This window comes from Apium graveolens, chromosome 4 (assembly GCF_009905375.1).
Source record: "Apium graveolens cultivar Ventura chromosome 4, ASM990537v1, whole genome shotgun sequence".
Taxonomy (NCBI): Eukaryota; Viridiplantae; Streptophyta; class Magnoliopsida; order Apiales; family Apiaceae; genus Apium; species Apium graveolens.
This window is the reverse complement of record NC_133650.1, coordinates 6,625,983-6,638,767: the sequence shown is the minus strand read 5'-3', so window position 1 is coordinate 6,638,767 and position 12,785 is coordinate 6,625,983. Positions and strand designations below refer to the sequence as shown.

The 12,785-nt window shown below is 34.7% G+C and overlaps 1 protein-coding gene across 1 annotated transcript; it reads right to left on the bottom strand.

Moving 5' to 3' along the window:
- Positions 1–2,125: 2,125 nt before the first annotated feature.
- LOC141717617 (uncharacterized) lies at positions 2,126–11,430 on the bottom strand. Its single transcript, XM_074519769.1, has 20 exons — positions 11,252–11,430; positions 10,448–10,534; positions 10,268–10,336; positions 10,031–10,163; positions 9,848–9,894; positions 9,665–9,751; positions 8,188–8,249; positions 7,904–7,946; positions 7,741–7,821; positions 7,074–7,193; positions 6,293–6,398; positions 6,067–6,130; positions 5,705–5,747; positions 4,982–5,251; positions 4,739–4,900; positions 3,912–4,058; positions 3,533–3,667; positions 3,218–3,304; positions 2,606–2,674; positions 2,126–2,516 (listed from the first exon to the last, which is right to left on the bottom strand). The coding sequence occupies exons 1-20, from the start codon at positions 11,381–11,383 to the stop codon at positions 2,409–2,411; spliced, it is 2,052 nt and encodes a 683-aa protein (XP_074375870.1). The 5' UTR covers positions 11,384–11,430; the 3' UTR covers positions 2,126–2,408.
- Positions 11,431–12,785: the final 1,355 nt, after the last annotated feature.

The window sequence follows — 12,785 nt, the reverse complement described above, 5'->3', positions numbered from 1 at the left end:
GACTCTTGTGTGTGGGCTAGAACCATGGATTTATATGACTTGGGCCAGCACATGCGGGCTGGGCTCGCAACATGCGAGCTGGGTTCACATGCGGGCTGGGCTCGTAACATGCGAGCTGAGTTTACATGCGAGCTGGGCTCATGACATGAGAGCTGGGCTCATGATATGAGAGCTGGGCTCAAACATGCGAGCTGGGCTCAAGTGAGGACATGCGAGCTGGGCTCACACATGTAAGGTGAGCTCATATTTGTCATTTGGGCTCTCATATGCGAGCCGAGCTCGGTTGTGCCCACGCGAGGTGGGCTCAGGTGCCTTCATGCGAGGTGGGCTTAGCTGCCCATACGCGGGCTGAGCTCATGAGCCCACATCTTATAGAAACAGAGGTAAGATTATATTTATTGTTTGAAGGCGGTGCGGGCCGAGGTGACCAGGCCGGGCCGCATCGAAAGACTTTGTGTGCAACATGGAAAGTGACTCATAGATGACTGAGTTGCTCGTAGATTTCGGGATCGACACGGGTTGTTCCTACAATCACGGGAAGGATTGCGGAGATGCCGCGAGATTGTAGGAAGCGTGTGGAGCCGATCGAGATTTACGTGACTAATTGGCTGAAGGCCTGACTTTATCGTGGGCTTGGCTACACGGGCTGAAGAGTCCTAACCCTAGCCTACGTGACTTGTTCCCCAAGAACTACGTGAGGCTTGATCCCTATAAATAGGGTACGTAGGCACTTGTATGAGAGATGGGTCGACACTTGATAGAGAATAACAAACCCTATTCTTTCTTAAGGAGTCCACATACAAGCTCAGCCACCACCAAACAACCTTCCTCCGCCCTCAAACACCGTCCTTGATCTTTGTTCCGCCCATTAACCTCCACAACATTGTTATACGAAATTCTCCCTATAACACCTACATTGTAATATAAGTCCATTACATAAAGTGGAAAAAATTGAAAACAAATAGAAAATTTTCATATTTATAATTATCATGTATACATGTAAGGTTTCATTATATTTTATATTTGCGAGAACATGTAAGTTATGCGTAGCAAAATATCTTTGACACATAAAAAAATTTTACAATAAAAAAATGCAAATGTTATTTACAGAGCAAACTTTTTATTTTCAGAGTTGAAAGGCATGAAAAGGCGAAATTACCTATCACGTTATTTTTTTTCTTTTGCTGTTATCATGTATGCATGGGGGCGGTTATATCATTTCATGCTTTGTTTGCTCTGAAAATTAAAAATCAGGAAATAGCATTTCCCTAAAAAAAACTAAGCACATATTTTTTTGTTGAATACAGGTATTGCTAAACATGGGGCTAAGTATGTTATTGCTCAAGGCATGCAACCAGTAGGGTGCCTCGCTTTTTTCATGGAAATGTATAAAAGTACTGACAGGGATGAAATCGGATGCGTCAGAAGTGTAAACGATTTGAGCAACATTCATAACACAATCTTCTAACAAAATTTAAGAGGCTTAAGAAGACGGTTCCCAAGTACTATTATTGCTTATGCAGATTACAACAATGCCTACCGCTACGTTCTGAAGAATGGAGGACACTATAGTATCAATCACATGTTCAAAGCCTGTTGTGGAGGAGGGCCTGGTGAATATAACTTCAACATCTTAGCACCTTATGGTTCATTTTTACAGATTTCTGCACAGACCCTTATCGGTACATCAAATGGAATGGATTTCATCTCACTGAAGCCATGTACAAAGCATGTACAAGGCCGTTTCTGAGAAATTCTTCACAAAAACGGCTATTTTTCCATCGTTTAGGCACTTGTTAGAACATAAGAGGAAATCTGTAAACTGATTGCAAAATAATGTCGGTTCTGTAAAAACAATTCAAAGATTCATTCATCTCAACGTGATTCTTTTTGAATCTATATGAAGTTACATGGTGTGAATGTTTACATTTATGTGATTTGAATCAATAAAGGATTGTAAAAAGCTTGGCAAGAATTTGAAAATATGTTGTAATGGGGGCTTATTGAATTACTTGACACAATTTGGGCACATGGAGTTAAATTTCTAATGCATTTCGGACAATTTATTAAAATACAAAATAAAAATATATATAAAACATGCAAAAAAGTTCCGGAGTTTTTCACATTTTTACTACGTCTACCATATATATTCATGATAACACATTGTTCTAAAGATATATAGGAATTCTTCTGTCTACCCTAATATCATGAGACAATCTACATTCAACAACCAAAATCTGCACGTAACTCAACACAACACACTTTTGGAACAAAAACAAAGTGCCCAACAACAGTCGAGGAGTTTCAAAATTGGGGTAAAATCCCATGTACAATGTTCAGGATTAACTATCAATGCAGCTAGGAAGTCTGTTCGTTTACATCTGACGACAGCAGAATATGGAAGAAAACTACTTCTTTGCTGCTGCAGACTTATTTTTCTTGTTGCCTCTCTTACTTGAACTAGTTTCAGGTCCTTCTGCCTCCTCGGCTTTTTGCTCAGCTTCCAAAACAGCCAACTACAGATTTCCCACAAGAAAATGGTATATAAACATGCAAATTACATACAACTTCATTTAAATATTTGAAATGGTTAACCTAGGACTACCTCGTCAAGTATAGGCTTAAGTTCCTTGTACCGAGACTCCGCAAAATCAAAACCATCCTTTCGGAGCTCCTGTTGTGCAAGACAAGAATTTGAAATAATTTGTTTGCCAATGCATTAATTTGTATCAAGAGAGGGAAGTGAGTAGCTTGAAAAATGCATCTAGAAGTACTCTCCTATTTTGACAAACGTCTGCCTACATACTGTCTAAATTGCATGATGTTGGCGGTCTTTACATCATTTTATGCTACACCCAGTGATTCTTAAAGGTGATCATGTCCCAACATGCTTGCGTTCCTAAATTTAATATTTGATACTGAAACCAAGTTGATACTGACACTGTACATTCAGGGCTGGAAAGATGATCATTTGCAAGGATTCTGCAATTTTATATTAAACCCCTCTAAACAAAAGTTAGAAGTTAAAATTGTTGGTCACTGATTAGGTCAATTCAGTGTTCAGGTATTCCACACAAGTAATAACCAGATTGACTTGTCTCACAGTTTATTATTATTATCATTTTAATAAGAAACACGGAGACGAACAAAATGTTGAAGCAGAAGATCAAACAGTATAAAAATAAAAATAATCTCAATGTTGAAAAGAACTAGAGACCTTTCCCGTGTGTTCGGTATGTTCATAAGCTGCCATTTGCCAGTACAAGTTTGTACGTCTATAAAAGTCCTTCAAGGATTCCCCAGGCTTCACCAAATACAATGCAACAAAAACAATTAACCGAGTCAGGATTAATATTCTTTTTCGTAAAAATGACTAAATGCATCCAAAATTATGGCTACTTTATATATGACATGTAATCAGCATGTGCGAACAAAATTAAATAATTTATGTAGGCTGGCTTATGGCCCGAGATCTTGTTTAACGGACTAGCAATATTAGATACTCAACATGTATTTAGAAAGAATATAGTACCATCGGCGTCCTCTGTGCATCAGAAAGGCCAAGACTTGCTCTGATTTGCTCAATTCGAGCTCTTTTCTCCTTCCGACGAAGCTTCTTCCCTCCTTTAATAATACAAACAGCATCTCCTACCTCTATAGCCTTTGCCTGTAGAGGTAAAGTAAAAGCATAATAATTTAAAAACTATAATATCTTGTCTAATATCAAGTTGGAAGAGAGAGAGAGAGAGAGAGAGAGAGAGAGAGAGATGATACAAATATAATATGCAGTAACAAATGTAAATGGATTAAGCTTGAAAACTAGAGAAAATCAAGCTGTTGGGAATAGAGGGAGAGGATATTAGTATGAACAACAATCATAAGTGGACTAGGCATATAAACTAGGGAAGAACCTCGACACCATTATCTTCATCATCATCCTCCATGTCATCGCTATCAGATTCACTGTTGTCTTCTTCATCTTCATCCTCATCATCATCTTCATCATCTTCGTCATCATCTTCGTCTTCAGAGGCTTCAACCCACTCAGATTCAGATGCCTGTTAAAAGGAACTGAGTGCATGATTGGGCCAGAAGAAAAAGTATTATACACACACAATCACAAAGTATCATTGTATAACCCACCTTGAGCCTAGATCTGCAGCAGGTGTAATTTTTTAGATAAGAAGAGAACACTCTGAATTGCAAATTTTATTATTTTACATTGTACACATCTTTCAAAGCACCACAGACCTCATATACTCACAGTTAACAAGTATGAGTATCATTTAACATTAATGCTCATATTAATGATTATTAGAAAAAAGATGTGGAATTAGACTAGCTATAACAAGGATTTCACATTATGCAAAAAAATAATATTTGAAAGAGTTTTTTAAAGGAAGATAAAGAAGAAAGTGAACAATTCGGTGTAAGGAGACATTTAATAAGTAATTTACTACTTAAGTTATTTAAGAAGGCATGGCTTCATAACAAGACCTGACTACAAAAGGTTATGTACTGGAGATAAAGTTAAATTCCCTAATAAAATGCTAATGTTGCAAATTGCAATTTTAATCTGGCAACTATTATTGTACGAAATAGAATGATTTAATTTGAAAACATATCAATAGGCTTGAATGTGACCAGACAGATTTGCTTTGGCGTGATCAGCTCTGCCTATTGGCAGCTTGACCATATTTTCAGAAGAAAATAAAAGACAAAAGAGGTCACTACGTACCGCTATGAGGCACTTCCACTCGTCAAGTTTACTGAGATTAAGAGCATATAGATCGTCAAGTGTTATTTCACGATCCCTAACTTCCATCATACCTCCGTATACGTATAGGGTATCTCTTCCCACAACCATACAAGAATTAATACGTCCACAGGGCTTCACAATCTGATGTTTATATTTAAGTCAAATGATCATTTGTAAAGAGAAAAAATGACGTGATGCAACAATTTCAAATCTTTGACAAACCTCTTGAACGGAAGAGTTTTGCTTTGAAGCTTTAGCACATAATTTGTTAGCCTTTCCATCAGATGCAACAGCCATTACATCAAAATCATCAACAGTCATATTCTTTTCTAGGTCTAATGACATATCATCAATGTTGCAATCTATGTCCATAGGTTCATCGTTATTTGACTTCTCCTCTTTATCATTTGCTGCACCATTTACAGTTTTGATCAGACTAGCCTTACAGTCAAGTGAACCGCCACCAAGTTTCTCATCTATATTCCTTTTATTCTGCAAACCAAATACAAGAAACTAGGTCATGTAAAAAATGTAGAATTTTGTATAATATATTGTAAACTTGCTTGATCGAATTAGAAGAAATATAACTGTTGCACATAATAATATAAGCAAGATATTGCAGTTACAAATCTAATCACCTTGCATTTGAGTAAATGAAATACAAAGTTCCTGGAAGGTAAAAGTAATGATGGACTCTTTGTTAAACAATTAGTTTGATATAGCTAAAAAGACTCTAGTGCAATTATCTTAAAACATGCTTTGTGAACCCTTATGCCAGGGGGAAATATTTATATTATATATATGCAAATCAGCAAACGCTACTGCAACATTAAGGCTAAAGTGTCCTACATCATAATCATATTGCTAAAACTGATGATAAATTACTAGATGATGATAATGATGCAAATAATGAGAACAATTAATCATGTCTACTGGCAAATATACCTTATCTTTCGTAGACTTCTCCTTTCGTAGCTCCAATGGGTACCTATGTTTAAAATAAGAAACATCAAATTTAGCATATGTAAAAGTTCAATCATGGGATTTTCCAATGAAAAGACGTATCATATACAGAGTTGCATAACAACACATTTATGTGTACACTGGGTAAACCTTATTACACAATATAATAAAACAGACCCAGTTTTAGAAAGCTAATATTGTGAGCGATTTATGAAGAATATAACTGTCCACTGTCAGCAAAATACCAACATGTCGATATAGCAGAAGCCATGCAATGGAAGTTGCCGATGATGGAACTATAGAAAAGTTTTATCCAAATATGGACAGGTAACTGCAAAACCTACCAGCGATGGTTATCTAATTGGAAGCCATAGAGCTCATTTAGAAACAAGCTCATCATTACATCACCTGCATAACATAAAGCCACAAGATATTAATATAATAATTAACCTGGCTAAATAAAAGTATTATTTTTTCAAAGAATAAGCTAAAAGAGTTCGCTAAAGTGATCCAGCTCTAGACCTGTATAAAGTTAAATCAAAATGACGTGGGATACAAAGAAAAAGTTACCTTCCCCTTCTACATCCACAACACCCCCAAACAGCACAGCCCTCTTTTTATGGACACACATTGAGAAGCTGGCACGAGGCCCAGGAGGCATCCCGCTTTTCTTGACCTATCACATGGATAAATGTAATCATATGTTTGTCACAGATATAGAGCACTTGGGCAGATAAAATAGCTGCCCTAAGAATAGGTCAACTTTGCAATAGAGTATCTATTGCAAAAAACTGATTCAGTAGGTGAAAAAAGAATTAAAAGACAGCAGTCATGATGTGTTTCATATAAATAATTAAATAACATCTATTTCAAAAGCACTAGATACACTATATAATAAAAATTAAAGTGCAAAGCATCAGGAAGATATCATGTGACTCATAAAAGCAAAAGGTTTTTGTATAGGAAAGAGAACGGTATAATATGCAAACAGTTGTTTTTATATGTTATCATTAGAAACATGTTATCATATAGTGTTTCAGAGAGCTTTGTAAGTGTGTATTTGATGATTACTAGTAGTAGAAGTAATTATAATCAGATTCTATGCAAACTGGAAGCAAAAAACTGATGGTCAGGTTTAACCAGTTAAATCCAGACTATGGTCAAAAGTTTTCCCTCAACACAACATCATTTTTTTGGGTAGGAGGGGGGGAGGAGAGATAGTTTCACGTCTCGCGGATTAAAGGAATAGATCAACACAATTCATCCAGCATAAGATAATGGAAATTCCATTGTTCTCCACTTTTTAAATAATAACTTTTTAGCTATTATGATAAGGAAAAAAGATATAAACCTTATTCCATTCCCAGGTCCTAGGGTCAAGAGACCACATGTCTGAGTGAACAATTCCTTTCTCAGACGAGCTGTTCTTATCAGAAGAAACCTCCTTTGAATAGCCACCGTACAAGTATATCTAAATCATCAAAAGAATTATAAAGCATCAGTATTTTCTTTCTCTTCAAGGTATGAATCTGTTAAGAACACTACTATCATGCATTTCACTACAGGCCTACAGGCCATAAAAATAAAGCCCTTTTTTGTGACCACTGGAAGTTTTGATTACAATAGAAAGTAATAAAAAAACACTACTGGTTACAATAGAAAGTAATAAAAAAACACTACATCTGCAATACAAACTCAATAACTAAAATTCCAGAAACTAGTTATTCACTGTATTAATTTATTATTTTATTGGAAACTGGAACACACAAAAGTTAAAAGACAATTTCCAAAAAAAAAACCAGGATTGAAGTTTTTAATTTTCATTTCAGCATTGAATACAAATTTTCATTTCATAAACCACTTGGGAAGAGAGACTACTCAATTTTCATTGCTGCTACAACCTAGTGAACACTAAATTAAAATATGACAAGAGCAATTATAGTTCCGAACTAGTAGAAGGTGAGACTCGAATGCACTAGTTTAATGCAATCCTGAGACAACATAGCTGAATTACTAACCTCATCTTGATAAACCAGAAACTGGAATCCACTTCGAGCGCTGGGCCACATGCATCCTGGTCGAGGTTTTATCTCTTGCCACTGTTTGGCAAAATATGCACAACATGAAACTTCAAACATAACTTCATTTAAGCAATTATACATAGGAAGTTTAATTCTTTACCCTAAATTGATCCAGGTCAAATACATGCAAATCATTGTGGTACCTGTACCATTGGGAACATTTAGATGACAAGGACGACAACGATGATCCACTTAAATAGTACCAATGCTATTTTAAAACTTCTAATAAACAAAAGCCTCTGTAAGTGGTATATAAAGACAATCCATTACCTCCAATGTTAATATGATTATCTTAAAATTCTTAAACCTGAAAATAATTAAATTACGCTAATACTATGGAGTAATATGGACAAAATATGATCAAAGTAAGACCCCAGGAACAACCTCACTTCTCTAAGAGTATCATAGAAGCCTCCAAAAAGAATGATCTTGTGCTTGTACAATACCTGAAAATGATTAACACATGACACGTTAGGGCTGCTGAAACACTTAAAGTAAACGAAGAAACTGAAGGTTTGAAGTGGAATGGAATTTTATTTGACACTGAAGTACCAAACTTATTTGTTTAATTTATTTGTTGGAGGGGTAGAGTCTAATAAGATGTTCATAATTACTTAGGGTCCTAAAAGTCATGTTGTAAAACACAGTGCAAAAGATAACTCTGTAGAAATATCTTAGATTCTTAGCCATAAAACAGTGAATGGTCAAGGACATTAAACATTTCATCACTTTTTACAGAAACATTCATTCCACGAGTAGATCATGTAAAAAACTCAGGGGCCATTTGGAAAAACTGAATGATTTTTATATGAATGATTAGTATATCTGATCTGAATGAATCAAAAATATTGTTTGGCAAGTAAATATAACTATTTCTGAATGACATTAGTGTTTTTTGTTTTTGCTCCCTAAATAAATAAACTTGTTTGAAAATTAATGTATACAATGTCAGAATGGTTTTGTTCTCCTTTCTTAACGCATGAATAATAATTATTATGTTATTAACAATAATTCAATAAATAATAAGATTAAACAAAAAATCAATAAAATATCAAAGAACCAAGTTGTAATCGCTGTGCTATTGGTAAGATACAAGAAATAGGTGTCTAAAAAACTATCTAGGCAAACTATGCATGAAGAACTATTGTGGGATTATTTTTTTATCGAGGTTACCTTTACTTCTTATTTTTAAAACAAGTAGGCTGTGCTTAGATTAATGCTTTTTACATGTAAAATTCTAAAAAAGATGATTAATGCACAAAGCCGCGTCCATATTTTATACAGCTGAATCGGTCATGCACAATCTTAAGAAGGAATGATTCAGATGTATATTATTCACTCAGCTCAACAAAAAGAAGAATTCAAATGATCTGAATCAGTCAGTTCAGCCTATGAAGAGGTCATTCAAAAGTAAACAAATGGACCATCAGTTTAGCCCCGTGGCAAAACAAAATTTAAAAAAAATAAAATGAAATGTGACATGATATATACCTTAATCTCTTTTTATCTATGTGGGAGGTATCCTCTATGATATAATCAAGAGATTCAATTTTTTGCTTAGGTGCCCGTCGTTTATAACAGATGAAAGTTGACCCCCTCAATGCACTACTTGTGGGGGAGTATATTCAAATAATGTGTATAACTGGCACTAGAAATTCTGATTCAGTTCCAACCAATAGTTCAGTGGAAAATGTACAATCTAGAATTAAAAAAAAAATTAAAGGAGTAGTTTATGTGAAAGAAAAATGATTCATTTCAGTCCATAGTCCTCCTAACAGATAACCATGTAGACAAAGTTTCCACAATGTCTAGTCTCTGCCAGCAATGAAGTAACAACAACAAAAAAAAAGATAGAACATACCATCCGATGACCTGAGCGAGGACTAGGACATCCTTTATAATTAAGTTGTTCCCATTGATTGGTTTTCAAGTCCAACACCCAAAAGTCCTAAAATAAAAAAACTCCAAAAGCAAAATTCTCAACTTAAAGCCGTATTAAAGTGCAAACGAAAGTGATTCATGTTATAGGTAATACAGTTTCTACCTTGTAGTGGTGGAAACGCTCTTGATTGGGAGAGGTAAATTCACCGCCTATGAACCAACAGATTAGAATCGTATATCAGTCAACAAGAAAGTACAAGAAAAGACTAGTGCAAATGCCCATTAGCAAGATACATGATTCTATACATGTACAGTACCTACAGAAGACTACAAATAGTTTATTTACCATATATATAAAGATAATTCTTCCAAGCAACAGCCTGATGAGCACTACGAGGTGGTGGGCTGTTAGGGCTAGATATTAATTTCCATTCATTCTTGTCGACATCGTATCGATAAAGATCACCATACACATAAGTCTGCAATAACCCCGTGTCATTAACTCAATTACAGACCAGATTACCAGATCATCAACACTCCTAAAATATATCAACAAATCACACTAGAACAGAATAGTTTTTACCTTGTTTCCATTGTAAAATTCACCTCCATATAGTATCAATTCCGTCTCTTTTAAAGGATTAATACATAACTACATTAAAACACCCAAATTAATATTCACTCCACAAAAAACACAAACTTTAGCAAACACATCAAACAAAAACAATATGAACTCAGTTTCAAGCTTTAAACCACTTATTACCGAGCAATTGGATCGAGGAGAAGGCGCAGGCACATTATCTTCAACGTGTACTTCTTTCTTCTTTGATTCCTCTTTTTGTATATTCAACTGCTCATTCACCGCAACACACAAACAAATCAACTTCAACCAAAACAGTAACACACGCATATAATTGTATATTGATAAAGTAACAAGATGCTAGAAATTTGATAATTTATAACACACTAAACATGTGACTTTCTTTTAAAAAAATGTCTACTACAAGCTAAAATGTAACTCTCTCTCTCCCCTCTTTCTCTCCCTCCCTCCCTCCCTCCCTCCCTCCCTCTCTCTCTCTCTCCCTCTCTCTCTCCCTCTCTCTCTCCCTCCCTCTCCAACAAAACTTACTTAAGAAAGCACATTATGAGTAAACTCAAAATTACCAAGATGCTAAAAAATTGATAATTCAAAACACACTAAATATGTAGACTTCAAGCTAAAAAAGTATATCTCCCTCTCTTCTCTCTCACTCGTTTTATCTCTCTTCTCTCTCGCTCTCTTTATCTCTCTCTCTCTCTATCTCTCCCGCACACACACATAGTACTAAAGTAAAATGTATCTATCTCTCCCTCCCTATCCTCCCTTCCTCCATCTCTCTCCCCCTCTCTCTTCTCTCTCTATACAACTTTCGCACTCTCTCTCTCTCATCTCTCTCTCTATCTCTCCCGCATACACACATAGTCCTTCTCTCTCTCTCTCTCTCCCGCACACACACATAGTACTAAAGTAATAACAAGGTATTAAATGATTGATAATTGAGAGAGAGAGAATGAAGAGTGTGAGTACCAATATAGCATCGATGTCATCTTCAGGAGAGAGTTTTTTGGATTCTCGACGAGCTTTTTTCTCTTCAGCTTTGAGTGTTTTTTTCTCAGTCTTCTCTTTGCCTTTACCAGGCTTCTTCGTTTTCTTCCCCATTTCTTCACCCGCCGAAATCTACCCGATACAAAGGTTTTTTAGAAACGTAACGGTATATACAGAGTTTGAAACGCGTTGTTTTGCAGTGGTTTTTTTTTTCTGTGGACTCCTTTCTACAGCCCAGCCCGATATGCTCTTTGGGCCTCAAAAGTGGCTGAATTGCTGACTTAAATTTATTCAAAGCACCGGCTAATTTTGTTTAGATCTAATTATGCCTTTATACTTACTCTTGCAATGCATAAATGATTTTTGATGTATTTTGTTCTAATATAATTCATATTTTAGTATATACATATATTTATTATTAAAAAATAAATGACAGAAGATCATATACTATAATGATGTATGTTTGAGCCACGATTTTTTTTGTATTTTCAAAATTGCTAAATTGAAATTTTATTATTATTTTTTTATTTACGAGACTTGAGCATTGAATCTCTAAGTAAATCTTTTTTATCTTTATAATACACCAACATGAATATAAAGTAATTAGATATTTAATTTGTAAATTGAAATGACTAATATGCCTGTATTTTTAAAATTTAGTTAAAAATGTGTTGTTGATTACTGATCGAATTTGGATCTAATCATTCACAAATAGATGTTCATACCACTTCGCCGTAATATCATATATGATATTAATAATACACATATTATGTAAGTCTTGTAGATAGAAAAATATTTTATTTTTAATTTCAAACATAACTAGTTCATTATTTGTATAGTTAATTTCAAAAATAAATAAATTTACCTATCTATATATGGGTGAAAAACCGAAATACCCACTATTGGGGAGGAAATGTCCCGGGATGATCCGTCCAAAATACCAACTGAATAGGTATATGGGAGATGTGTGTACACTTTTTAAAAATTTCGTAAAGAATACTTACGTGAGTGTCTCCCTTTTTTATTTTGGTTGAGTATGCGATACATATTCCTTTAAATTAAAAAGGGAACACTTATTCACAAGATTTTTGAAAAGATAAATACGCATCTTGTAAATGTGTATTTCAGAGGTATTTTGGGCGAAACGTACCGCGAATCAGCATTTTGGACAGTTATAGCTGAAAAATAGTGTATTTTGGGCATTTTATATATATATATATATATATATATATATATATATATCTTCATATTTCCTCATGTATTAATGTGTTAGAGACTATTATACGTCCCAATCAATAAATATATAAAATTTCTAACATAATTTATTACGATTTATCATATACTTGACCCGATTTTTGAAATATACTCGGTATTTTATCCAGATTATCGCACGATTGGGTAAAACTACGGTTTACGGCTTTGTACTTCCTCGGAATCGAGACTTTTTACAATTTCCACTGATAAACTTTTTTTCCATATTTCACTTTGTTAAAAAATATATAAAAATTAATATCAA